Source organism: Acytostelium subglobosum (assembly GCF_000787575.1).
Source record: "Acytostelium subglobosum LB1 DNA, scaffold: scaffold15, whole genome shotgun sequence".
NCBI lineage: Eukaryota > Evosea > Eumycetozoa > Acytosteliales > Acytosteliaceae > Acytostelium > Acytostelium subglobosum.
Genome location: NW_012236518.1, coordinates 41,725 through 66,117, shown reverse-complemented (window position 1 = coordinate 66,117; position 24,393 = coordinate 41,725). Strand labels below are relative to the sequence as shown.

Here is a 24,393-nt window from a genome sequence, read left to right as displayed (position 1 = left end):
TGATTAGATGGACGGAAAGCAAAAGAGAGTTAGAGAGATTAGATACTCGTGTCAATGTACAGCGAGAGAATATGATCGAGTGAGTTACTCAACCAATAACAACTGAATAATAAATATTTTTAAATATTCAATATTAATATTATAATTATTGTGACACCAGACTCTACTACTTCTACAACATTATGATAATTAATATTCTAGTGAGTGAGTGAGTGAGTGATGAGGATGGTGTGTTGTTGTTGTTGGTTTTGATGTCCGAAAGAGGTAGAGAGTTAGAGTGAGAGGGAGAGTAGGAGATTACTGCTGTGTCAAACATATATATATATGGATGGGATTGATGGATTGATGGATGGATGATGGATGGATGGAAAATACAAAGTACAACAATAGTTGGAGGAGGTAGGTAGGTAGGTCAACCAAATTGGAAGGAAGAAATTATTTATCTAACCTTTTGTGGTTGGTTGGTTGTTTGATTGATTCAGGATCAACATCAATTGAGTGAGAGAGTGAGTACGGAGCTGTGTGTATTAATTAATTGATTGATTAATAGATAGAGAGATAGATATATGAATGGTGGTAGGTTTGTTGTTGATCAATCTATGTGTGTGTGTGTGTGTGTGTGGTAAAGAGGTACTGTTTAGGAGTTCCCTAGTGTGTGATGGGCAGTACAGGTGAATATATCCCTGAATGAAGGGATAAGTTTGTTGGGGCCGATAGCGAGGGGAGGGAGAGCCACTACTACTACTTGACGATGGTTTGTGTCAATCAAACCAAAAATCAATCAATCAATCAATGAATTATAGAATGTATATATATTGATGGTCCAACACATAATGATGATGATGATGATGCATTACCTGTACCAAATACTAGTAGTCTGTTTGAATCCAATCCAAAATGTGGTCCAGTTATGTTGTTGGAACCAAATGTGAGATTGAGACCAAAGTTGAATGACCTGTTGTTGTCCAGTTAGAAAAAAAGAGAATTGATTGATTGATTGATTGAATGACTGGAGATGAAAGAGATAGATAGAGAGTCAAAGGAAGAGATAGGAAGTTATGTGATGTGAAGGTGTCGGACTGATGGCTGGGTACTGTTTGTTGAAATAATTGGTTGTTGTTGTTTGGCGATGGATGTTGAGATGGAGATGGAAGGATGGATTGATTGATTGATTGATGGTGGTGGTGTGAATTGGCAGGCAGTCAGTCAGTCAGTCAGTCAACCAATCATATAGTCAGTCAGGCAGGATTACACTAACACATCGATCATCATATGATACTGTAGCATAGCAATCAATCAATGTGTGTTTCTAGGTTGAGTGAGTTGCACACTCAATGTAAATGTGTGTGTGTGGGATTGGTGAGAGTGTGTGTGTGTGTGAGTTGGACTTGATGGCCAGTAGCAGGGATCGTGTCGTGGTAATGATGGCCAAAGGGGGTTGAGTGTTGATGGTCGTGGTACTGCTGATGGTTTAAACTCTTGCTTGCTAGTATATATATATATAAATATAATATATATCTCACTATTTGAAGAGTTGATGTGCATGATGGATAGTTCAATCAATCATTTAAAAAGTGTGTGTTGGTGGATGGAAGGAAGGTAGGTGCAAAGGATACCCTGCAAGCCTTTCCAGAGGCCCGTTATGTGGGGATAATAGCCAACTACTAACACACTTGATTATTCATGTGGCTGGAAATATATATAAGGTGTAAATTGATAAGTTGGTGGGGTTGGGGTTGGTGATCGGACCCCCCATCAGGCCTTGGGGAAATGATTGACTCACCGGACCTTTTGGCAATGATAATCACCTGATCGGGAGTGTGTGTGATGTGATTGATACTGGGCGATAACTCTACAAACAACTGAGGAAACATAAAAGTGCGACTGTCTGGTTGGTGATGAGTTCGTGAAGGGCAGTCATCAGGAATGGGAACTTGTTTACATACGCGTGCATCTTGGTTGGAGCTATTGGGGTGTCTTTTTGCGTGGCGTGGCTTGGCGTTGCTTTGAAATAGTGTGCGTCGCAGGAGATGACATTGGAGATGATGGGGCTCATCTAAGGCCCAATTTTTGAGATGAGCAGTCACTTCTCTCTAAACTAGGCAATATGTGATGATCATCATGTGATTGATTGGTACTGAGTGACTATGAGCTGCCACTTCCACTATTGTTGTTGTTGTTGTTGTTGTTGGCAAATAACTGGACCAATGACTTCTTGTTGACCTTCATCATTGGATTCTTTGGTATCTCTACCAGCCACAACAGTTGTCTTGGTTGCTTATACGGTGCCATTCTTTGTTTGCACCATTGTTGAAGCTCCTCCAAATTGAATTGATCATGTCCCTGTCATTATATCCATTGTTAGCCATCAACCAATCAATCAATTAGTCAATCACACTTACAGGTTTGGCAACAAGGATGACACCAATTGTTTGTCCATATTGTTCATCTGGTAAACCAATGACTGCGACATCAAGGATGGATGGATGTGCGAGTAGCTCACGTTCAATGTCCAGTGCACTGATTTTGTATCCAGCAGACTTGATAATGTCCACACTTGTTCGTCCAAGGATGCTGAATCTGCCAGTGTTGTCCACTGCAACCGTGTCACCAGTCTTGAAGTATCCATCGTCTGTGAAGCATTCCTTGGTCGCATCCGGTCTCTGCCAGTACTCTTTGAAGAGCTGTGGACCCCTCACAAGGAGCTGGCCATCGTCCTCGACACGCACATCCACTCCGGGCAGCGGATAGCCCACAGTTCCCCCCAGTCGTCCGGCCATCTCGTAAGGGTTGGATAGGGCCATGCCAATCTCTGTCATACCGTAGCGCTCGAGCAATCGCTGGCCAGTGATGGTTTCCCATCTGTCAAAGAGTGGCGCCGGCAGGGCTGCCGATCCACTGACCATCAGTCGCAATGTCCTCCATGCAGCCGACATCCTTTGACGTGTTGCTGCATCGGTAGTGGCATCAAACGTTGACACCAACTTTGAGTATATCGTTGGCACGGCCATGAACAGGGATATTGGCGACATACCGCTTCCAGGGTTTGCTCCAGCGATGATGCGGTCATGGACAGCGTGAGGATCAAATCTGTCCATGATCTCAGCTGTGGCGCCACTCCAGAGGGCACAAGTCAGTGCGTTGATTACACCATGTACATGATGCAGAGGGAGTATGTGTAGTATCCTGTCGTCTGGGACCCATTTCCATGCGTCGACCAATGCAGTGACCTGAGCTTGGACCGTGTTGTGTGTTGTCACACAACCTTTTGGCTTGCCCGTTGTTCCACTTGTATATATCATCATGGCATTCCTTCTCGAGTCAAATGGTGTATTGTGGTGGGCTGCCTCAACAGGGTCCACAACAATTCTATCATTTGAAGGTGGAGGCAGTACGATCAGAGGGATGTTCAATTCTTTAGCCAATGATGACACCTTGTCCTGCATTGCGGATGTGGTCACCAAGTGTGAGGGCTGCGAGTTGGTCAGTGTGTAGTGTAACTCCCTCTCTGGATGTGATATGGCCAATGGCACAGCTACGCCACCAGCACGCCATGCAGCCCACTGTGTGCGAACATAGTCAAAGCCAGGTGCGGCAATGAATGCCACACGCTGTTGTTCCAAGTCAGGTGACTGATTACGTAATGTCAAATTATGTGTGAGTTGTTGTTGTATCAAGTATGATTCATGAAGTAATTGATTGTAAGTGAATGATGATGATTGATTGTTGGTACTGTTGTTGTTGTGGACGACTACATTATTAACGATGGCCACTCTATCACCATTAGCCAGTGCTCTCTGGAATAGTTTCAATGATGGTAGTTTACCAATGATATTAGTTACACTCATAAATTAAAATATATTTGTTTGTTATGTAACAATGACTTGTATAATGCTGTGACAATGAATGAATAAATGAACATCAAGTGCATTGCTCGACCTCTTACTTGGCGATTTTGACGAATCACACCCTGTCAGATCTTTTTGGGATTCCCAAACACTCAACAGAGATGATGATCACTTTAGGGATGATGTGACAGTCGAACATATACTTATAATCAATCCAATCATATATCTACAACACAATGTCATCACTTGTAAGTATGACCAATCGATATCAGATATCATGACACAAGGCCTTGTTCAAATACTAATCATTCATTCAAACATCACAATGTTATATATAGATATACACAGTCAAGTACTTCTTTGTGTTGGACTCCAAAGGAGATAGGATCATCGCCAAGTACTATAGTAACGACTTTGATGGTGTCAACAAGCAGAAGGCCTTTGAAAGATCTGTGTTTGATAAGACTGCAAAGATAAATGGTAAAGTATAAATGTAGAGTTAGTTGTACATATGATCATTCACTAACTATGAATGAATGGATGGATGACAGGCGAGATAACAATGCTGGATAACTTTATCGTTGTATATAGACAGTACACCAATGTGATCATCTACTTTGTAGGTGACAAGGACCAGAATGAGATCGCCCTGTTGAATGTATTGAACACTTTTACAGAGACACTGCACAACCTGTTGGAGTATGTTGCACACACTGTCATGTCCATAATGATGCACTCATACTCACTACCCTTCCTTCATACGACTCAATCAACAGTAACAACATCAACAAGCAGACTATATTGGAGGGCATCAACTTGACACTGCTGGCACTTGATGAGATTATTGATGATGGTATATTGTTGGAGAATGATCCATCCATTATTGCAAACCGTGTAGGAATCAGAGTGGGTGGCGATGCCGATGACCTGGACCAGAACATCTCAAATGTACTGGCGTCTGCCAAGGAGCAACTGGCCAACTTCCTCAAGTAGTCATCAACATCCATATATATTCACACCTGCCCATCGACATCCTGTCCATCACGTCAATGTTTGAGGCACTGTTGATGGGTGTATTCCATCAAATAAACTACCACTTCTGCATGTTCCACCGAGTCATTCATTCATCAAACGAAGCAAATAACATTATACAGATAGATAGAGAGATGTTCACATTAGTCTCATTATCAAACTCCAAGTCGATGAAGCAGCAGAGACTGCGCGATCAGACACTGTTGGAACTACGAACATCTAAACATGATCTTCATAACTCACTGCTCGATGCGATACAACATGATATATCGGATGCAGATCATAGACTCAAGAGGGAGTTGATGCCTATTGCTCTGTCATTGGTATGGTCCCTGAGGCAGTACAACATGGAGTCAGGAGTATCTTGGCAAGACTACTACAACAAACCATGCTATAGTGTCAACCTTAACATTGAAGCACTGCGGCGAGTCATCACCGCCGGCGACTGTGGCAGTAGAGTTGAGAGCAAAGTAATGTCGTTCTTGTTCAAGCATTCAATCTTTTATCGTGATGGATACTCAGAGTGTCTCAAGGACACAGACGCTGCTGACTCACTGGATGATGGCATCATTGACAATGTATTCTCAAGCAATGATTACAATCTTGAACTGCCACTGCACTTACTGCTTCACATCATTGATCGACTTGGTCTTTTCAATCAGTTGTCATCACTCGTTCGATATAAGATTGGTAATAAGTATCACTTCTTGGTTGCCAATGATCTAATCAAATCATCATTACAATCAATCATTGGTCAATGTGGATTTGAGAATACATCACTCTTTGAATCAATGCTACGTCCAATCATTCATTGCATCAACAATGTATCATCATTGATGAGTGTATCAACATTCAAATCACTTGGACAGTATAGTGGATACATCAAAGGTATGTATCCAGAAGGCATCAATCCAATGCATGGTACGATTCACTAACCTCTTCGTCACAGATCAAACATTAAGATACAGGATCACGATGATGATGCTTAGATATATAATCAAGATTTACAACCCTGACATGGAGCCTGATGCAAGGTCATCATATATACAATGCTTGGAGAGCCTACACCACGCACTGTTTGAAAGCTGGATAACTGAATCATTCTTTTACCAAGATATAGTCCGTGACAAACTCGAACAGTTGCACCAACTGATATCCAAAGAGAAGTTCCAGAATGGTATGTGTTTCCATGTATCCTTGATCAATTAGACTAATGAACCAAATCTAACTCACTATCCTCCAATCGATAATAGTTACGGTCGGGATGATGAACTTTAAGATATACTCACTATTGCAGAGGAAGAGCGCATCAATTGAACAACTCTCTGTCTCCACTCCATTACCACCACAATTGGACATCAAGTCAATATTGCTGGATAATGAGGCAGTGATCAATCAGCAACATGTACCAACAACAATAACTTGGTTGCCATCACTTGGACATTATTGCGATCAACACTACAACTTTATCACATATGTACATACACTGGCAATGATGAAGCCTGCTCTGTTCATGTCACGAGATACCAAGGATGCAGAGTCTTACATCCACTTCATTGCCAATTGTCTGGACAAGTCAGACATGAACTACCTCGCCACGCCCTTCATATTCATACCATACTCACTATCCAAAGTAATACTTGGATTGGACAAACAACCTACAAGATACATACATTTTGTTTGCGTGTAAGTTTGATCATGGTAGCATGACAGTCCATCTACTCACTTCATACTCCCCACAACATTTATTAGATGGTACAAGTACCTTGACATGAGAATAGTCAATGTTGATCAAGTTGACTCATTGGAGATTGAACCAATACTCAATGTTTACTTCTTCTTGGCATTCATGTCAACTCACTTTGACATACCATTCTTGGATCAAATGACTACTCGTTGCCATGCATTGCTTCCAAGACTTATCTCAACACCTGGTGGCGATGCCATTATTGAATCATTGTACAGACTGACAGACATTACACTCAACACAACAATTCCATTCACATTGTTAAGACAACGACAGAATGAAAAGCAATCTATTCAATCCATTGTTACCAGGTGTTTCAATCAGATCACCATAACATCTGATATCAGTGGTGATGGTGACCTGACTGACACTGCACGACAGACTGAGCTGATTGACTCCTTAAAGATGGTATGTGTTTAGTGCCTATGACCTTGCTTATCCATCACTAACATATATTCTAACAATCAATGTTAGGCTACATTATTGGATCCAGATCATGTTATTCTGACGATTATCAAGATGTCAATCAAAAACAAGGGACAACAAGAGTTCTTGGCAAGGCTGATGGTGGATCATCTATTGCCATATTGTCCGAGAAGAGAGAGCTTCGTGGTTGAGCGACTTCATCAGACTGTTGGCATTGAGGATGAATATCATGGTACTGGTCCATTGTCATCAGAACAAGGTCGTGTCAGCTGCAGGACATTTATACAATCATTCTTGAAAAACGTCACCGTCCTACCAATCAGAGAGCGTTACATTACCTCAATCATAATGGACCTTGTAATCCCAATCATACAGATGCTGAGTGTCAGCGATGATCAACAGTCCCCACCCAAGTTCCGAGCAGCCTCATTCATACTTCATATCCTGGAGGACATGTTCTCTGACTTTATAATCCTTGATCATAGAATATATCAATGGATAAGCTCACAGGACAGCTATAGAGATCACGTTGATGTCGTACCTGGAGATAGGATAGACATATTGATATCAATGGGACCCATCACATCATTGTACCAATCAATGATAGGATCACTCAATCATCATAATTACGATACATGCCAATCGGAACTACTCCACTTGCTGCGTGTACTTACATTGGTGCTCGTGAGGAATGGACATCATGATATTGTACAATCACAGCTCGATACTTGGTCACTATCACCTATTCTAAAGTATCGCATTCAACACTACCAGACACTTCACTTTGGACCAGAACAGCAACATGAACTGTCCAACAATCTCAATCACATCCTAAAGGCACCAATCGATATCACCACCACAACCAACTATCCACTGGTAATGACGATCATTCACAACTTTATAGAACTGGCATGTATCTCCAAGCAACATGCCAATGCAATGGTAGGCATCGTTATGTCCAGACTTGAGTCTAGTTCTGGAACACTGCACGATCACATTGTACGCACGTTCATGTCAGACCGTTTCCCTCAAACACTCATCTTGGTACTTGCACTCCAGCTCCCCTATGCACCCAAAGAGCACTTTGAGTTGGTTGCCGAACACTTACTACCTAGCATGATAAGTGTCGACCTATTGCCAAGTTCATTATCATCCGTCCACAGACTCATGCTACGTTTGCTCAAGATTCATCTCAAGATCTTCTCTGAACGCTCATCCCTCGATCCACACTCAATCAACAGTAGCTATCAGTTCACAAAACGAGTGGCCAACCAGTTTAAGAAATGGATTGTCCAAGCCCCGCCCATCCCAGACGTAGAAGACACGATTCAGGTGTGTCACCAGCTACTCTTATGCATCCAATGCTACCTGAGCATTGATCAGCGCAATGATGGCAAACAATCCTTCTACATACTCATACTTGCCATCGCAGACAAACTGGTTGGAACTACATCCATAGATGACCAATGTCATATAATACTTGACCAATGCAAGCTACAATTGCTCAGTCATAGCAATGATGAGCTTAGCAAAGGATCGGTAGACACCAAGACACAGACACTCTATGATAAGATAAAATCATTGACTGACTAGAGGAGTAGATCCCATCTATTGCTATTTACATTGTTCTGTATTCTATTTTTTGTTGTTGTAAGCGATTCACCTCACCAACGAAGGGACCAGCTCAAGTGGATACAGCGGCAGTTCCATTGAGCTTGCTCTCCTTGACTCTCTGGGAAACCTCCTTGGCATGCTTGACTTCAGCCTCTGCCTTCTCCTTTCTAATGTTGACCTCTTTCTCGTGCAGCTTTTCTGCGTGCTCCTGCTCCAACTCGTACTCTTTCTTCCTCTCGGCCATCTCTTCTTGCTCCTTGTCATGTGTGCGCTTGGTCGTCTCCTTTGAACGTTGGAAGTCGAGTGAACAACGTTCTTTCCTGTCTTGGATGATTTGATCATGTATCTTTTGTGCATCCTCCATTCTCTGTTGCTCGACCAGAACACTGCTGTCCTGCTTTGGAGCAAACAAGTGCTCAGTCTTCTTTGGAGGAGGTGACTTCTTTGGTGACTTGAAGTCAACCTCGAATGATGAATTCAAATTATCAGACATTGTAATATATAAGTTGATTAATAATATTATTGATAATAACTAGTTCTAGAAAGCAGGAATATATATATTAGTATATGTAGTCTTTATCATCTTCCCATCTATCCATTATTATTATTGAGTATAGATCAAAAAGAATAATATTAATAAACTTACATTTCTTTTGTTATCTGTAGTAAACTATAATGTAAAGTGAATATTTTTGGAGAGCAATAGCAATAAACAAACAAGTATTAGTTGTAGTGGATGGAGAGAGTCTTGTTGGATACCAGCATCTGTATCACTGAAGGCGAACTTTATTCCAAATTGAGTGACACTATGGGGATACCTGGTGAGTGTGTGTTTGAATACAACCTGTGTATGCTTTAATTATACCCCATTTAGTGTGTTGAAGTGTTTTTTTCCTTCTTTGGCAACACACAAACCATCTCATAGTTTCAAACACCAAAGGCAACTTAGTAGATAAAGCGAAAGGACAATTTGACACCTCAACAAGACCCTGGTGGACTGATTTATTTCATTTTCATCAGTACCTGATGAGGGAATGTCCTGTTTACAAATATCTGTTAATGGGTCTTGTAAACAGTTTATTGTTACATTCGCTGAACATACCTGTTGTGTGTTAGTATGTGAATGAAGATCACTTGGTTGGTTTCTTTCACATTCCTTCCTTCCTTTTACTATTAGTAACAGATGCCCAAACTCAAATCATCACATTTGATCATCTTCTTCTTTCTCCTCAATACTTTTGTTATCTATAACTTCAACACATCCTCTAAAAAAGAGACCAACGACAGCACCAACAACAATAACAACATCAACATCAACAACACAATGCAAGCACTTACATTCACAAACAACACACCATTCGGTAGATCACAAATGCATTACCTATTGCACAGTCCAAAACCCATGGAAGAGTCTAGTAATCTACCTGTTCTCCTGTTTCTACACGGTGCAAGTATGTAATCTCAACAACTTGATTGAGCCTCCATAATCATCTGGAGTATGTTACTGACCTCACCCATCATCTATTCATTATTAACAACAGGCAAATCAGGAGACTCATTCGAGGACTTGGAGAAACTGCGAACTGCAGTTATTCCAAAGTACATTGAGGGTGGCCAATGGGGAGACCTTCCCTTCCTGGTCATCTGTCCACAGGTCTACGATGGTTGGCACCCCGACAACATCATGCTAGCTCTGCGATTGATCAAGCAGTACGAGGACAATGCTGACCTTTCAAGACTCTATATCACTGGCCAGAGCATGGGTGGTGGCGGTATTTGGAGATACCTTTTACAAAGCAAACAGGTGGCAGATGAGTTCGCAGCGGCAATCGTGGTGTGTGGCGCTGCCAGTCCACCTGATGCCCAGCCCAAGAATGGAAATGGAATGGTCTTGTCCAATCTACCCGTATGGGCCTTCCACAATGACAAGGACAACACTATACCGATGAACTTCTCTAAAGGTTGGGTTGACCTTAACAACAAAGGTGGCATCACACCTCAATCAAAGTTGACCATATTAGACAACACTGGACACGATGCTTGGACGGCAGCGTTCAATCCAGACAAGTCCTCACCAAACTATGTCTATGATTGGCTGCTCTCTTACACCAACAAACGAGCATAACGACATTGGATTGCCACTGTGTAATTGTATATAACCATGATGATGATTAATAATCCAAGCCCTTGGTGATATTAATAAAGGTTTCTTTGTTTATTATTGGTATTGATCAAACCTCGGTGTGATAAGACTGTCAGAGTACATCTCTTTATGTTGTTAACAACATTGATACAATAAACTTTATGTTTGATTAATCAAAGTAGTCCTCAATGTCAATGTCTGGATCTAGTATACTAGCACCGTAACGTGACAGGTCTATTTGATTGTGGATTAGATTCTCAAAGGTCTCTTCGAGGTCTGTCTCACCAATGAGCAGTGCTCCTTGCATTCGTCCATTCTTTAGTATCACCTTGACATATGTCTTTCCAGGAATAACTCGTTGATATACGTCCATAGTCTCGGGGTCAAAGCCAGTGGCCACATCGTTGCTATTGTACAGTCCGAGCATCACCACCTTCATGTTGAAGAATCGCGTCACATGGGCAAACAGCTCAAACTCAAACACTGTTGAGATGACATCGACTGAGTCTTTTCTGTCTGGTCCGACGCTCTGTGTGGCCATGCATTGAGCCACGTATCTGCCCATGACACGTGCTTGGCTCCACAACTTCATCTGAAACCAATATGGCGCAGGTGCACTCCATTGAATGTGACAGGCGTCACCAGCTGCAAAGACACAACCCACACTCGTCTGCATCGTATCATTGACCAAGATGTAACCCATGTTGTCTGTTGTTGGTGCTGTTGTTGAAGGTACAAACTCTATCTTGTCGTTGGGTATCACGCCAGTTGCCGACACGATGAAATTGCAGCCATATCGCTTGCCATTGGACAAGTTAACGTATACTGGCCACTCATCATCTCCTTTGTCAACAGATTGAACAGTAGTGCAATACTCAATGATTGGTTCTACTTTGTTTGAATTGATCTTGCTGCCATCCACGCATCCAATGAACTTGAATCGATCATACCACTGCGGTCCAATCGATGCATCATTGGACATCACCACTGGTTCGTTGGAAGACCTGTCCACGACCACAAAGTTGTCTGGTTCAGCGGGAGTCTCCTCCACAGCCGAGTCAATCTGTCGTGAGTGAGTGAGGAACTCTGATGCGTCCATATCAAAGAAGGCATTGCCAATGTGTTCGTCCTTGATTGCCCATATCACTTGACATGATGTGATCTCGTGTCTGTTGATAGCAAGGTGGTGGGAGGTCAGTACATGTGTACGTTCATCAAGAACGCATGACTTAGACTTACACCAACTCCATGGCTATTCCTCCATTTCCAACGATGACTACTCTTTGAGCACCCTGCAATCGATTCTTTAAATCGTTCACAGTCTCAGTGTCTCTGATGCCTATTATATAGCTTTGTAACTGATCATTAACCTTGATGACCTTTAAGGAGGAGGAATGTCAATCATCATTGTTAGGTCGTACGACATGTCTATCTTACATACATTTGGCCTTGCACCAGTGCACATACATAGATAGTCATAGTGTAGTGTACTGTTGGTTGACGTTGATGATGACGACGTTGAGATATGAATGATGCGAGTGATGCTCTTAACTTGTACGACAGTACCAATGACAATGTCTATATCACCATCAGCAAAGACATCTGATGGAGAGCACTCCTTGACATCAAACTCCTCCAAAGTCCTTGATAGCTTGTTAACATTGAACACCGACTTTAACAGAGGTGTCTGTGACACTAGAGTAATGCGATCTTTTGGTTTGAGTGTCCTATATGCCTGGGCACAAGTGATACCAGTGATACCACCACCTACAATAACGACATGTTGTTGTTGTTGTTGTTGTTTCTTATCGTTACTACCACTAATAGCTGTTGTTGTTGCTACATGTTGTGACATTGTCGACTCATCAAAATGACAGAGATGTGTTTTGTCGAGTCCACAAGTGTCCTTTCAAAGGGGCAAAGGAAACATGATAAAAGGTTATCCTTTGTATCATTATTATTAAAATACCAAAATGGGTAATAATATATTATTTATAACTATTCCTACCTTAATTATTTTATTATTATCTTTTTGGATTAATTATCATCCATTTAAATTAATACATATTGGTATGTGTTGTCTTAAAAATCTAATCACTCTGAACTTAACTAATATTTGATCATCAAGATGGTATTATACATGTATTTGATAATGGACATGGTATTAGGAATTTCAAGTTCGGTATGGATGGTGATAGACAGTCAGAGATAAAGGTATTAAATTATAATAATAATTTCCAAATAGCCTGTCAATCAAATAATTAACTTAATTTGAATAGATTGATGATCCAGAGTATTTATCATTGTCATATATCAAGGCAATGGTGGCCTCATTGACATTCCTAAATAAGACGCCAAACAAGATATTATTAATTGGATTGGGTGCTGGATCAATTCAAACATATCTCCAGGGTCATTTTCCAAAATCAATGATTGTTACCGTTGAGCTACATCAGATAATGTTGGATATCGCAGAGAAGTATGCTAACTTTAGACGTGACTACAATTGTCTTGTACATATCGGTGATGGATTGGAGTACATCAAGAGACTGAATGATGATGAGAAGTTCGACTTAATCATACAAGATGGTTGTGCATCAACTCCATGTGATCTGTTGACATTGGATTCTTTGAAGACAATGTCCAACCTACTCTCACCACATGGTATCTACATTCAGAACTTGATCAATATGTCTAAACATCGAGGTGTTGTACGTAACTTGCAGGATTCATTCAAAGAGTTGTATTATGTCGAGTCCAAATCTGTTAATCAAGTGTTGGTTGGATATAATCATGACAAAGTGTTCAATGTTGATGAGCTCACTGTTAGAGGCGAGCAATTCCAGTCACAAGAGAATCCACAATTCGACTTGGTCAATGAGTACTCTTCTCAATTCAAACGATTGACCAATGTGATGATAAACTGTGAGAACTACAAAGAATAATTGTAGTATTTATCATTGGTGTTGGTGCAAATGGGACAAGGACTCTAAAAACGGCTAAAAAAACAATCAAAGATATTTAAAATAATAAGTTTTTGTAGGTGTGGGAAATTTCAACTTTTTTTTGGTGAATGAAGAGTTGAGTGAGCAGGATCATCATGACCGACATGAGTGAATTAGTTGTGATTGTTGTTGTTTGTAGTTATACAGATTAAGAAGGAAGGAAGGAAGGAACAGAGAGAAAGCAGAAGTCATCATCATCGACAGACAGACAGAAGCATTCAATCAATCAAGATCAAAAACAATCAACAATGTTGTCATCTTTCTCAAAGAAACTGCTCGGACCATCACCGGTCAAGGGTAATGCATACAGCGCCTACCTCTTTGGACAGTGGCGTTTCATGTCGTCGGTGGCATCATTCGACAAGATCACACCAATCACCAAGGTGCTCATTGCTAACCGTGGTGAGATCGCCTGTCGTGTGATGCGCACTGCCAAGAAGCGTGGAGTCAAGACTGTGGCCGTGTACAGTGAGGCCGACAAGAACTCAATGCACGTGTCCATGGCCGATGAGGCATACCTCATTGGTCCAGCACCCGCCAAGGACTCATACCTGCGCGCTGACAAGATCATGGAGATCGCCAAGCGCAGCGGTGCCCAGGCCATCCATCCAGGCTACGGTTTCCTGTCGGAGAACTCTGACTTTGCCGACCTGTGTGAGCGCGAGGGCATCATCTTCATTGGTCCACCATCATCGGCCATCATTGCCATGGGCTCCAAGAGTGCCTCCAAGGACATCATGATCAAGGCCAACGTCCCAACCATCCCAGGTTATCACGGTGAGGACCAAGCATACGAGACACTCCGCTCAGAGGCTGCAAAGATTGGGTAATGTAGTCAAACCAAACGAATGAATGATAGACTCTCCTACTTACTCAAGCAACACAAACACGTATAGTTACCCAGTATTGATCAAGGCAGTCATGGGAGGAGGTGGAAAGGGTATGAGAATCGTAGAGAAGGAGGAGGACTTGGAGGATGGAATCAATTCATCAAAGAGAGAGTCTATTGCCTCTTTTGGCGATGACCGAGTGCTCGTCGAGAAGTACTTGATTCACCCTCGTCACGTCGAGATCCAGGTCTTTGCCGATCGTCATGGCAACTGTGTGCATCTTTTTGAGCGTGATTGCTCGGTGCAGCGTCGTCATCAAAAGATTATTGAGGAGGCTCCCGCTCCACATCTCTCACCAGAGCTGCGTAAGCGCATGGGTGACGCTGCCGTTGCCGCCGCCAAGGCTGTAGGCTACGTCGGTGCTGGAACAGTCGAGTTCATTCTGTCTCAAGACGGCACCTTCTTCTTCATGGAGATGAACACACGTCTCCAAGTGGAGCATCCCATCACAGAGATGATCACCAAGCAGGATCTGGTCGAGTGGCAACTCAAGGTGGCCGAGTCACAGCGTCTGCCATTGGAGCAGTCTCAGTTGGCCATCCACGGTCACGCCTTTGAGGCCCGTATCTATGCAGAGAACCCCGATCACGACTTTATGCCCGGCACTGGTAAGCTCGTCCATCTTTCGACTCCAGAGCCCTCCAGCACACTGCGTGTTGAGACTGGAGTTCGTCAAGGTGACGAAGTCACTGTCTACTACGATCCAATGATTGCAAAGTTGGTCGTATGGGACACCAACAGAGAGAAGGCATTGAGATACCTCAGAAATGCTTTGGACGAGTATCATGTATGTTTGTTGCTGAACGGAAACATGTGGAAGAGGCTTTGAAACTAACATCCTAACCAAACCAAACCAAATAGATCGTAGGACTTAACACCAATATATCATTCTTGAAGCGTCTGTCATCGCATCCAGAGTTCCAGGCTGGAAATGTCGAGACTGGATTCATCCCAATGCACAGGGAGTCACTGATGGCTCCACAGAAGCAGATTTCAAACGATACTGTTTGTCTGGCAGTGTTGTCAATGCTGTTGAATGAGGGCAAGCGCCAGACATTGGCCGCCCAGCAGATGGCCTCGCCATGGTCCACCAGCGGCGCATTCAGAGTCAACACGCTCTCTGAGCGTGTCATCAACTTCACGATCAACCAGAAGAAGTGGAGTGTCACAGTGACCTACAACCGCAACGGATCGTTCTCGATGCGTCTGCCCACTGGCGAGTCGGTGCAGTGCAACGGCAGCCTGCTGAACGACAACGGCTTGATGCGTGCCTTTATAGGCGATCGTCACTTCCCCGAGGTGCGCGCCGTGCGCTCCAAGAACTCGATCTTCATCTTTGACGACAGCGCACAAAGCTACGAGATTGAGCTGCCCATCGATGTGGCAGTCAAGGGTGGAGACGGTGGCTCAGGCTCACTGCTTTCGCCAATGCCCGGCAAGATCACCAAGATCATGGTGAATGTTGGCGACAAGGTCAAGAAGGGTCAACCAATCATCCTGATGGAGGCCATGAAGATGGAGCACACCATACGCAGTCCAATCGATGGCAAGGTAGAGTCGCTTCCCTTTAACGTCAATGAGATAGTAGAGGACAAGAAGGTTCTGGCAGTCATTGTTTAGACAACTTCCAAACGAAGCCACATTGAACTAAAACGACGCAACTTCTACTACGACAACAACAACAAGTACGCATCTATCTACTCCATCCATCACCAACAACAAACTGTCAATTATTAAACAATACACCTCCTTTTGCAAAAATGGTGTCAATAACATTGGATCGACATGTCCATTATTTGTGTTTCATGGCTTTACAAAGGTCCAATCAGCAACCTGTATATGTTGGAAGGACTGACCAATCCCATCACGTGACATCGAAGCCCATTCTGTGAAGTGTGTTGGGTTCCAACGCCTCCATGGATATTCAAAACATAAAAAAATATAATGTACCATTCGCTTGGTTGAATGAGTCGATGCCATAGCACATCTGAGTTGTTGCTCCCCAACAGGTTTATTATTATTATTCAAGTGCGTCATCCACTACCTACATACACAAACATATAATTTATCCACATCATCACATTCCAACATCAACAACAACGGGTAGGTAAGATTATCACTCTCAACACAAAACAATACCAAACACAACAACAGAGTATCTCGTCTAATCTCATTATCAACGCGTTTGTTTGGGTGAGTGAGTGAGTTAGTGACACTCCCCTTTCACTCCACCACGTTGTCACCAAGTGCCACCAAACACAACCACCTCTAATACTTCCCAACAACTTGCGAAACAATGTGAATGAGTGTGTCATGCTGAGAAGAACGCGCCAATCACAAATACATACATACATACATACATCAACAACACACATTCAAACAAAGTTCCTTCACTCACTCATTCATTCATACTCCCTCCTACTCTACTACTACATTTACAACAATATTCAACAGCAGCAGCAGTCGACTAACGTTTATTGTTTAATTCATCAATCAACAGCTGTCCAAACAGTCAAACACATAGAGACAGCAAGCAGTACTACATTTCAGAATCAATCAATCAATTAATCAATCAAATTCAATCAACAAGGCGATCGAACGAGAGTGACAACATAACCAGGACAATCAATCTAGAAGAATAGGAATCAGTGTCACTACCACCAGTTCCCTCAATCAACCAATCAACCAACCTTTTGTATAATAGAATTAGTTCCGCAGCAGACTGCCACCTAAAGACAATCAAAGACAGATAGCTCAATCTCTACTCCACTTTGATCCATTTGTCAACAACAACAACAACAATAAGAATAATTAGCAGCCAGCAACTTCAGCCAGCCAGCGCCATCCAACAACAAACACAATCAATAATCTCAAGCCACATTTGTTCACTAATCATTACTATGGCCTTTACACCAGTTGACACCAAGAACATTACATTCGATCTTCATCATTCAGAGTATCAACAACAACAACAACATCAAAGCCAGCATTATTCAGATCATTGTTGCAACTACTTCAAGACCAACTTGTTTTGGTAAAGCAACAACAACCTTAAGCCATAGTCATCCAAGCAGTAGCACTCATTCATGAAGTCGGTGATGCCTCATCTCACAACAGATATCAAACAACATCATCATCATAATCATCAATCAACAGCCGCCGCAATATCAAACGTTGCCGACTCACTTGTTTTGTGTTCGCCAAACAATTCGCCATCGCCCGCTCAAATGTCACCAACGGCCAACTACCAACTGGAACTGAACCTCCAGTTCTCCAAACCCACGTCTGTGTCGGACAACGACGTTACCACCTCTGTACCCTCATCGTCCACAGAGGCCGACAATAATGACCATCAACAACAGCACCAGCACGTACAATGTGGTGGCCAGAATAACCAACACACTGCTTTGGACACATGTCCACCTCTATCTGTTGACTCGCTCTCCTTGGCAGAGGAGCAAGTGACAGAGTTGAGCTCAGAGGATGAGTCATCCCTCACCAGTGCCACTGATGGTGAGGAGAGTGACCTTGACGACTCGTCATCCTGTCACTCCTCTGAGCAGTGCACATACACAGAAGAAGACATGGAGTCTGAGTCTGACTGTTCAGACCAGTCAGATGAGGATGAGGAGGTCGAAAGACCCTCCACAGCCAACAACAACAACAACATTAACTTGCGCCAGAGTTCAAGATATATTACAACATTCTGTCAATCCGACGATGAGGATGAGGAAGAGGAAGAGGAGGAGGACGACGAGGATGAGGACGATGAATATTCAGATTCAAACTGCAGTAGCGATTGTAGTTCAGACAGTGACCTCTCCAACCTGGATGACTTTATTGATCTGATGCCACCCACTTCATTCTCGATCAACTACTCGAGTCCAATCAGAGACCTCGTAAACAGCACCAACAACAACAACAATAGTAACAGACCTCATTACTATCACGAATCTGATGATGACGATTATTATATATGCTCAACGAGACGAGCAAACAACAGCGTTCAGCCACAGACAAAGGAAACGGACAAAGTCATTCACAATGCCCTGCGCTATTCCATGAACAACGGACTCAACACCAGTGCCATACCGTGGTGGCTCAACTTTGAAGACGAGAATCACATTCAGGCCATCTTCAAGGAGTATGCCGAGTTCCTTCAGTTGGAGAACGAGATCAAGCGTATCAAACGCGCACCAAAGCCCTTCATTGGCAGGATTCACAGACGGGTGCTGCAGTTCAGTGACAACCAACCAGATTTCCTCACGGTCGACACGGTCAAGCTCTTCCGCTGGGACATCCAACCACTGGGCCGCCAACTGAACCCGTACAAGACACAACTGTTGCTGACCACGTGGGACAAGGAGTCTGGCATCCCAACACACTTCAAGACCATCGAGTCTCTGTCGATGAACTCCTATTGGATGGAGGTGTCGTGCACCACCAAGAGTGTCCTACAGTCGTCCTATATATATTGCTCTCCCATCTTTGACCGTATGGACAACTACCGCTACTCGGTCTCAGATCAGAAATATCCTGTCGACTATCTGCTTCCCGAGTCCGAGTCAGACCACCGTCTGCATCCATACAAGAGACACTCGCCATCGCTGGTCCTGTCGTCGCACATCTATTCACACAGCCTAATTTCCCAAGACCATTTCCTCCTCAAGGATACATCGAATGATAACTCTTAGGGCGACATATAGATATAGGTGGAGGGTGAGGTGATTGAGGACCAGGTCCATCCAATCCACCATCGATTGTAATAAAATATAGTATAGTATAGTATAATGATAATTTAAACAGTTATATCTCTTTGTCGAACAACTTTAAAGTTTATTATTTAGACTTGCTGGCGATCTATGATTAATGATGATTGAGTGTTGTTAGTTCATTGCCTGTCTATTGTCCACTCCACCTCGATCATTCGTATTACTTACAACTGGAGTTGGGAAAGTGTAGTTAATACCCAGCTTGGCCAACTTTGCCTTGTTCTGGTTGGTACGCTTGTTGATTGTTTCGATTGGTGCCTGCTTTCCAGCAACTTGCTTGACGACCTTCTTTGATGATTTGGTCTGGAACCATCTGAGATTGGATGGCACTGACTGGGTGACCTTGCAGATCATTCTCTTCTTGAACATAATATATCCATTCATGGTCTCGGCGGCAACCTTGGCCACCTCCCTGTCGTCAAACTTTACAAAGGCGTAGCCTTGTGATTGAAGGCTCTTTGGGTTCCTGGCCACCTTAACGGCCAACACCTTTCCAAACTGAGCAAAGTAGCTTCTGATCTGGTCCTCAAAGAAACCATGCGGCAGATGTCCAATATAAATAATCTTCTCTGGATCCTATATATAAAGTATATGATTGATTGATTGGGTGTGATTAGTTAATGGAATAGTTTCAATTGAATGTGTGCATATGTGAAGAAGACACCAACCTCTTTTGATTCTTTGATCTTCTTCTGGACCTGACCCTCTGTGCTGCTGACTGCTGTTGCCTTTCTCTTCTTTCCAAGCTTGATCATCTCTGTAGAGTTGGCGAAAACATCAACTTTGCTCTGCTCCTCGACCATATCGTCAACCTCCTCATCATCATCACTTTCATCGTCTTGGATCTCGTCATCATCATCGTCATCACCATCATCGGCCATCAAAGCAGCAATCTCATCATCGTCCAAATCCTCGTCCTCCTCTTGATCGTCGTCCAGCTCTACATCATCGTCATCCTTGTCGAGTCCAAACTCCTTCTCCAAAGCAGCCATCTCTTCATCATCCAGCTCCTCAAGCTCCTCATCATCCTCCTCCACAACTTCCTCTTGAACCTGCTTCTTTGATGTCTGTTTGTTCTTTGGTGCTGGCGTGGCCTTTGTAGTAGCAGCAGCCTTGGCAACAGCCTTGGCAGCTGGCTTTGCTGGGGCCTTGGCAGCAGCCTTAGCAGTTGGCTTGGCTGGGGAAGCTGCAACGACTGGTGCAACAACTGGAGCAGCCTTGGCAGCAGCCTTAGCAGCTGGCTTTGAAGGAGACTTTGCGGCAGCCTTGGCTGGAGCGTCGACTGGTGTAGTAGTCTGCTTCTTGGCTGGAGCTGTGTTTGACTTTGTTGGTGTAGTTGATTTTGGCTCAGCTGGAGCAACAGCAGCCTTCTTCTTTGTCTGTGTTGGAGCTGGAGATGCTGGGGCAGCAGCAGCAGCTGTTGTAGTCTTAGTCTTCTTTACATTAACCTGTTCCTCTACTACAGCCTTTGGAGTGGCGGTGGTAGTTGATTTCTTTCCCTCTATGTTTGATAATGTGATTGATTGATTGATTTGATGATGTTAGTTTAGTTCGATCAAACAATGTTCGTTATGGTCTACAAGCATACTTTGACTCATTGTATGTGTTTAAATATAAGTATGTAATATGACCCTTCTTTGATCAAAAAAGAATGTCAATCTTGGTCAAAATACATACATTCGGTCGTTCGTTCATTACACCCACTATTTTTAATTAAATCAATTTAATTTCCATACCACTCATTTTTCAATAACGTTATCCATCCAATCATTTAGATCTGTCTGATCTTCACTTTGAATCTAATGTTTCAATCAATATTATTTAGACAACAATAGATAGAATGATCATCAAACATATCATCAGTAGTGGTGTCAGGAATAGATGTCATGGTATCATCGTGAGGGTCAATAGGTCTGATGTCGTTGCCCCACCTCTATCATCGTTCAGTATCACATCAGGTACACTTGGACAACAACGACATCATCGTCCATCTGTCATGTTCTCCGACTGTGTTACACATTGTACAAACAACTCTTATACATACAGACTATGTACTACTACTACCCAACAACAAACAATTGTCGCTGCCAAGAAGGCAAACAACAGTGATCACTTGGACTCCTTGGAGGACTCACTTGTGAATCATGATCAAGAGGGTAGGTTGGACAAATCCAACTTTGGGCAACTATGGATATCCATCTCACTCACACGTCAACAACTCATACGCTCAATCATCAAACTTAGAGTTCAAGAGACTACCCAAGTTCTTCTGGGAGGTAATCTTCTTTGCATTTGGCGCCTTGTCCTACAGCGTCTACAGTGCCTACAACAAGTTCAGAGAGGACTTGATCATTGAGGACTTTGAGTGTATATTGAATAACATCGATCCCCTGGAAAGGAATGAAGCACTGGACAGGATCTATGGCAGGGCTAACAACTGTAGGTATCATTGCAACCAGTTCGAGATACATATATTCTAACATGTAACCTCACCTCTAGACGAAACAATTGAGAGGATGTTCAAGAATGGCGTGGTCCAAGTGTTGGTCAAGGCATTAGACGACTCTGATCCAACCGTCCAGGCTAGTGCTATCAGAACCCTTGAAAGGTTTATCACAATTGGATATGGTGAGTGTAATCGAGATCTCGATTATCATGGGTAGGATCATTCTACTTACACTGGTTGTGTCGCGAATCATACGTCTAGACGTGTTTGGTGAGGAGGCCGTCAAGCACAACGTTACCTCTGTTGTACTCAAGTCAATGTTGGCATCAGGAATGAATAGCGATGCTGCCACAAACCTTTGGTTATGTCTAGTGAGCATCAGTAAGTACTTGGCATTGGAGGTCAGACTTGGAGTCATGCCTGGAAGCCATGAGCACCATATTCACACTCTTCATCAATCAATCAAAAGAGTCGAACCATGAGTACTTGTTAAACTCTGCCGACTTTATCTCTGACCTCAACAAGCTAGCTCACTCTGATATGAAGCAAGTTGTCATCCAGACTTTTATATTCATGTTTGCCAATCGTATGTTGATCAACAATGCAACGACTTGATGACGGTTGAGTTGAGCTGGACACTTACACACAAATCAACAGGTGACAACTATACATTGCTTCCAAAGCTCAAGCCAATCATTACATACCTCCACAAGTCAAGAAACGAACTCATCTCCAACTATTGTGAGCAGTTCCTTGGTGTGTTGCGCGGTACTTTTATCCCACCGGTCGGTTCAACAGCTTCTCGTAACAAGGAGTACATTGACAACTCCTACAGATTCCACGTATCATACAATGCCTTCTTGATACCACTCACCTATTACTATTGCTCTTATCGATGGTCTAGGCATACCAACGATGTGGTAAGTACAACTTACTTCTCGACACACTCATCAGACACACGCTCACTCACTCATACAATCATTTACATAGATTTATAGGAATGCTAAAGGCATGGCAGGCGGAATAGCCATACTCTTGGTTGGCACATTGACATCGATCAGCTTGTATCCTCATTACTACACTTCGATTGTCAATGATAAGATCAAACGTGATATATTACATCAGCCAACAATTGAGGCAGCTACATCATCATTGACATCAACAACAACAACAACATCAACAGCAGTGACAAATGAGACACCCAGTGCATTCAAGAGCACAGCAAAGAAGGTGATACTCTCACCCAGCTCACTGTTTGTTATGAACCAGCTGTTCCCAATGCTAAACTTTGGTATCTTCTCCTATGCATGGAAGTCAGCACGATATATCGCTCTTCCATTCGCAATGATCGACGTACCATACTTCTTTCAATCCAAGTGATCGATCACTATGCGGTGGTGGTCCAATCACATCATCAAACATCATACATTGGCAGTCAATGCACTAATAACTAATCTGCGCGCGATGTCAAGGTGTGACAGTACCAGAACAACTAATCAAAGCTTTGGCAAAGACGAATGATAAATATCAATCTTGAAAATATCTTCGTGGAAAGGAGTGATCAGTTGGACTAGTCGGAGTCAACTAAACTATCTTCTCGTGGTCTACAATTCATTCTTTCAATACTTATATACATCACATCAATGTCCAGAAGGCTGCGAATGAGTTTGTATAAATAAGGCCCTTTGGGATCAATACAAGTGCAGCTTGCGATTGCAAGCAAGGCTGCCATCAAGACCAAGGTCTCCAATGGCTTGTCTCTAAACAAAAGATACATAATGAAAATATGGCTTTTTTGTTATAAACTCTAATCTGGTGTGCTCTATTGCGACATTCAAACGATCATATGTCTATCTACATTCCTCATCACTTGCAGACCTCCATCATAGACTGGTGCTTCCAAAGAGATGGACTGGAAAGATCTTTGGTGATCAAGAGCACAAAGAGATGGCCATCTAGGAGATCGTAGCGAATGCTTTCTCTCACACTGTCCCTGGTTTGTTGGCGATGGTTTCAGCATGTGCGAAGGCACTGTCGCTCCTTCCGGTTGGACACCTCCTCAACGGAGAGCATTGCTGATTTGAAGCGTCTTGCCAGCTCACCACCGCGACCTTCCCTCTTCCAGTTGATCACAGCGATCGATACCCTTCACATAGATACCCGCAGATATGCGACATCTATTGAGCGCTGGATCCAACTATTTCCAAGTCTAACGCACTGCACTTCACTGGCAACCATCAAGAGCTCCTATCAAGGCGGAACCAATGCTCCGCTGTTGCCCTGCCTGCCTTCCTCCATCACTAGATTCAAGCAGGACGAATGCCGACTCAACTCGTCGGTGGGCACCATCTTCTTTATCGAGGATTTCCTCAGCTACGACCATCTGACCCAACTCAGAGAGGTGGACTTGAATCTTCACTTTGGAACTGGTACTGGCTCAATCCCCCCTTTACCTGTGCCTTCCAAGTGA

The 24,393-nt window shown here is 43.1% G+C and overlaps 12 protein-coding genes across 12 annotated transcripts; 8 read left to right on the top strand and 4 right to left on the bottom strand.

Moving 5' to 3' along the window:
• Window positions 1-2,145: 2,145 nt before the first annotated feature.
• SAMD00019534_073850 (hypothetical protein) lies at window positions 2,146-3,848 on the bottom strand (the record flags this gene model as incomplete). The annotated part of the gene is made up of 2 exons (XM_012897082.1): window positions 2,146-2,319; window positions 2,403-3,848. 2 exons carry the CDS (start codon window positions 3,846-3,848, stop codon window positions 2,146-2,148), a joined length of 1,620 nt encoding a protein of 539 aa, XP_012752536.1.
• Window positions 3,849-4,186: 338 nt separating this feature from the next.
• SAMD00019534_073840 (hypothetical protein) lies at window positions 4,187-4,841 on the top strand (the record flags this gene model as incomplete). The annotated part of the gene is made up of 3 exons (XM_012897081.1): window positions 4,187-4,328; window positions 4,400-4,547; window positions 4,622-4,841. Coding segments are annotated over 3 exons (510 nt in total), but the record flags the coding sequence as incomplete, so codon positions are not given.
• Window positions 4,842-5,014: 173 nt separating this feature from the next.
• SAMD00019534_073830 (hypothetical protein) lies at window positions 5,015-8,646 on the top strand (the record flags this gene model as incomplete). The annotated part of the gene is made up of 5 exons (XM_012897080.1): window positions 5,015-5,768; window positions 5,830-6,057; window positions 6,134-6,566; window positions 6,633-7,035; window positions 7,102-8,646. 5 exons carry the CDS (start codon window positions 5,015-5,017, stop codon window positions 8,644-8,646), a joined length of 3,363 nt encoding a protein of 1,120 aa, XP_012752534.1.
• A 91-nt stretch (window positions 8,647-8,737) lies between these two features.
• Window positions 8,738-9,160, bottom strand: SAMD00019534_073820 (hypothetical protein; the record flags this gene model as incomplete). Its single annotated transcript, XM_012897079.1, has 1 exon — window positions 8,738-9,160. The coding sequence occupies one exon, from the start codon at window positions 9,158-9,160 to the stop codon at window positions 8,738-8,740; it is 423 nt and encodes a 140-aa protein (XP_012752533.1).
• A 909-nt stretch (window positions 9,161-10,069) lies between these two features.
• Window positions 10,070-10,792, top strand: SAMD00019534_073810 (hypothetical protein; the record flags this gene model as incomplete). The annotated part of the gene is made up of 2 exons (XM_012897078.1): window positions 10,070-10,118; window positions 10,209-10,792. The coding sequence occupies 2 exons, from the start codon at window positions 10,070-10,072 to the stop codon at window positions 10,790-10,792; spliced, it is 633 nt and encodes a 210-aa protein (XP_012752532.1).
• A 187-nt stretch (window positions 10,793-10,979) lies between these two features.
• SAMD00019534_073800 (hypothetical protein) lies at window positions 10,980-12,710 on the bottom strand (the record flags this gene model as incomplete). Its single annotated transcript, XM_012897077.1, has 3 exons — window positions 10,980-11,979; window positions 12,050-12,189; window positions 12,252-12,710. Coding segments are annotated over 3 exons (1,599 nt in total), but the record flags the coding sequence as incomplete, so codon positions are not given.
• A 529-nt stretch (window positions 12,711-13,239) lies between these two features.
• Window positions 13,240-13,755, top strand: SAMD00019534_073790 (hypothetical protein; the record flags this gene model as incomplete). Its single annotated transcript, XM_012897076.1, has 1 exon — window positions 13,240-13,755. One exon carries the CDS (start codon window positions 13,240-13,242, stop codon window positions 13,753-13,755), a length of 516 nt encoding a protein of 171 aa, XP_012752530.1.
• Window positions 13,756-14,063: 308 nt separating this feature from the next.
• SAMD00019534_073780 (hypothetical protein) lies at window positions 14,064-16,325 on the top strand (the record flags this gene model as incomplete). Its single annotated transcript, XM_012897075.1, has 3 exons — window positions 14,064-14,641; window positions 14,712-15,492; window positions 15,567-16,325. 3 exons carry the CDS (start codon window positions 14,064-14,066, stop codon window positions 16,323-16,325), a joined length of 2,118 nt encoding a protein of 705 aa, XP_012752529.1.
• A 1,607-nt stretch (window positions 16,326-17,932) lies between these two features.
• On the top strand, window positions 17,933-19,399 carry SAMD00019534_073770 (hypothetical protein; the record flags this gene model as incomplete). Its single annotated transcript, XM_012897074.1, has 1 exon — window positions 17,933-19,399. The coding sequence occupies one exon, from the start codon at window positions 17,933-17,935 to the stop codon at window positions 19,397-19,399; it is 1,467 nt and encodes a 488-aa protein (XP_012752528.1).
• Window positions 19,400-19,544: 145 nt separating this feature from the next.
• Window positions 19,545-21,075, bottom strand: SAMD00019534_073760 (hypothetical protein; the record flags this gene model as incomplete). The annotated part of the gene is made up of 4 exons (XM_012897073.1): window positions 19,545-19,565; window positions 19,646-20,053; window positions 20,146-20,978; window positions 21,066-21,075. The coding sequence occupies 4 exons, from the start codon at window positions 21,073-21,075 to the stop codon at window positions 19,545-19,547; spliced, it is 1,272 nt and encodes a 423-aa protein (XP_012752527.1).
• Window positions 21,076-21,317: 242 nt separating this feature from the next.
• SAMD00019534_073750 (hypothetical protein) lies at window positions 21,318-23,303 on the top strand (the record flags this gene model as incomplete). Its single annotated transcript, XM_012897072.1, has 7 exons — window positions 21,318-21,633; window positions 21,722-21,916; window positions 21,977-22,105; window positions 22,185-22,304; window positions 22,393-22,509; window positions 22,581-22,843; window positions 22,914-23,303. The coding sequence occupies 7 exons, from the start codon at window positions 21,318-21,320 to the stop codon at window positions 23,301-23,303; spliced, it is 1,530 nt and encodes a 509-aa protein (XP_012752526.1).
• Window positions 23,304-23,895: 592 nt separating this feature from the next.
• SAMD00019534_073740 (hypothetical protein) lies at window positions 23,896-24,393 on the top strand (the record flags this gene model as incomplete). Its single annotated transcript, XM_012897071.1, has 1 exon — window positions 23,896-24,393. One exon carries the CDS (start codon window positions 23,896-23,898, stop codon window positions 24,391-24,393), a length of 498 nt encoding a protein of 165 aa, XP_012752525.1.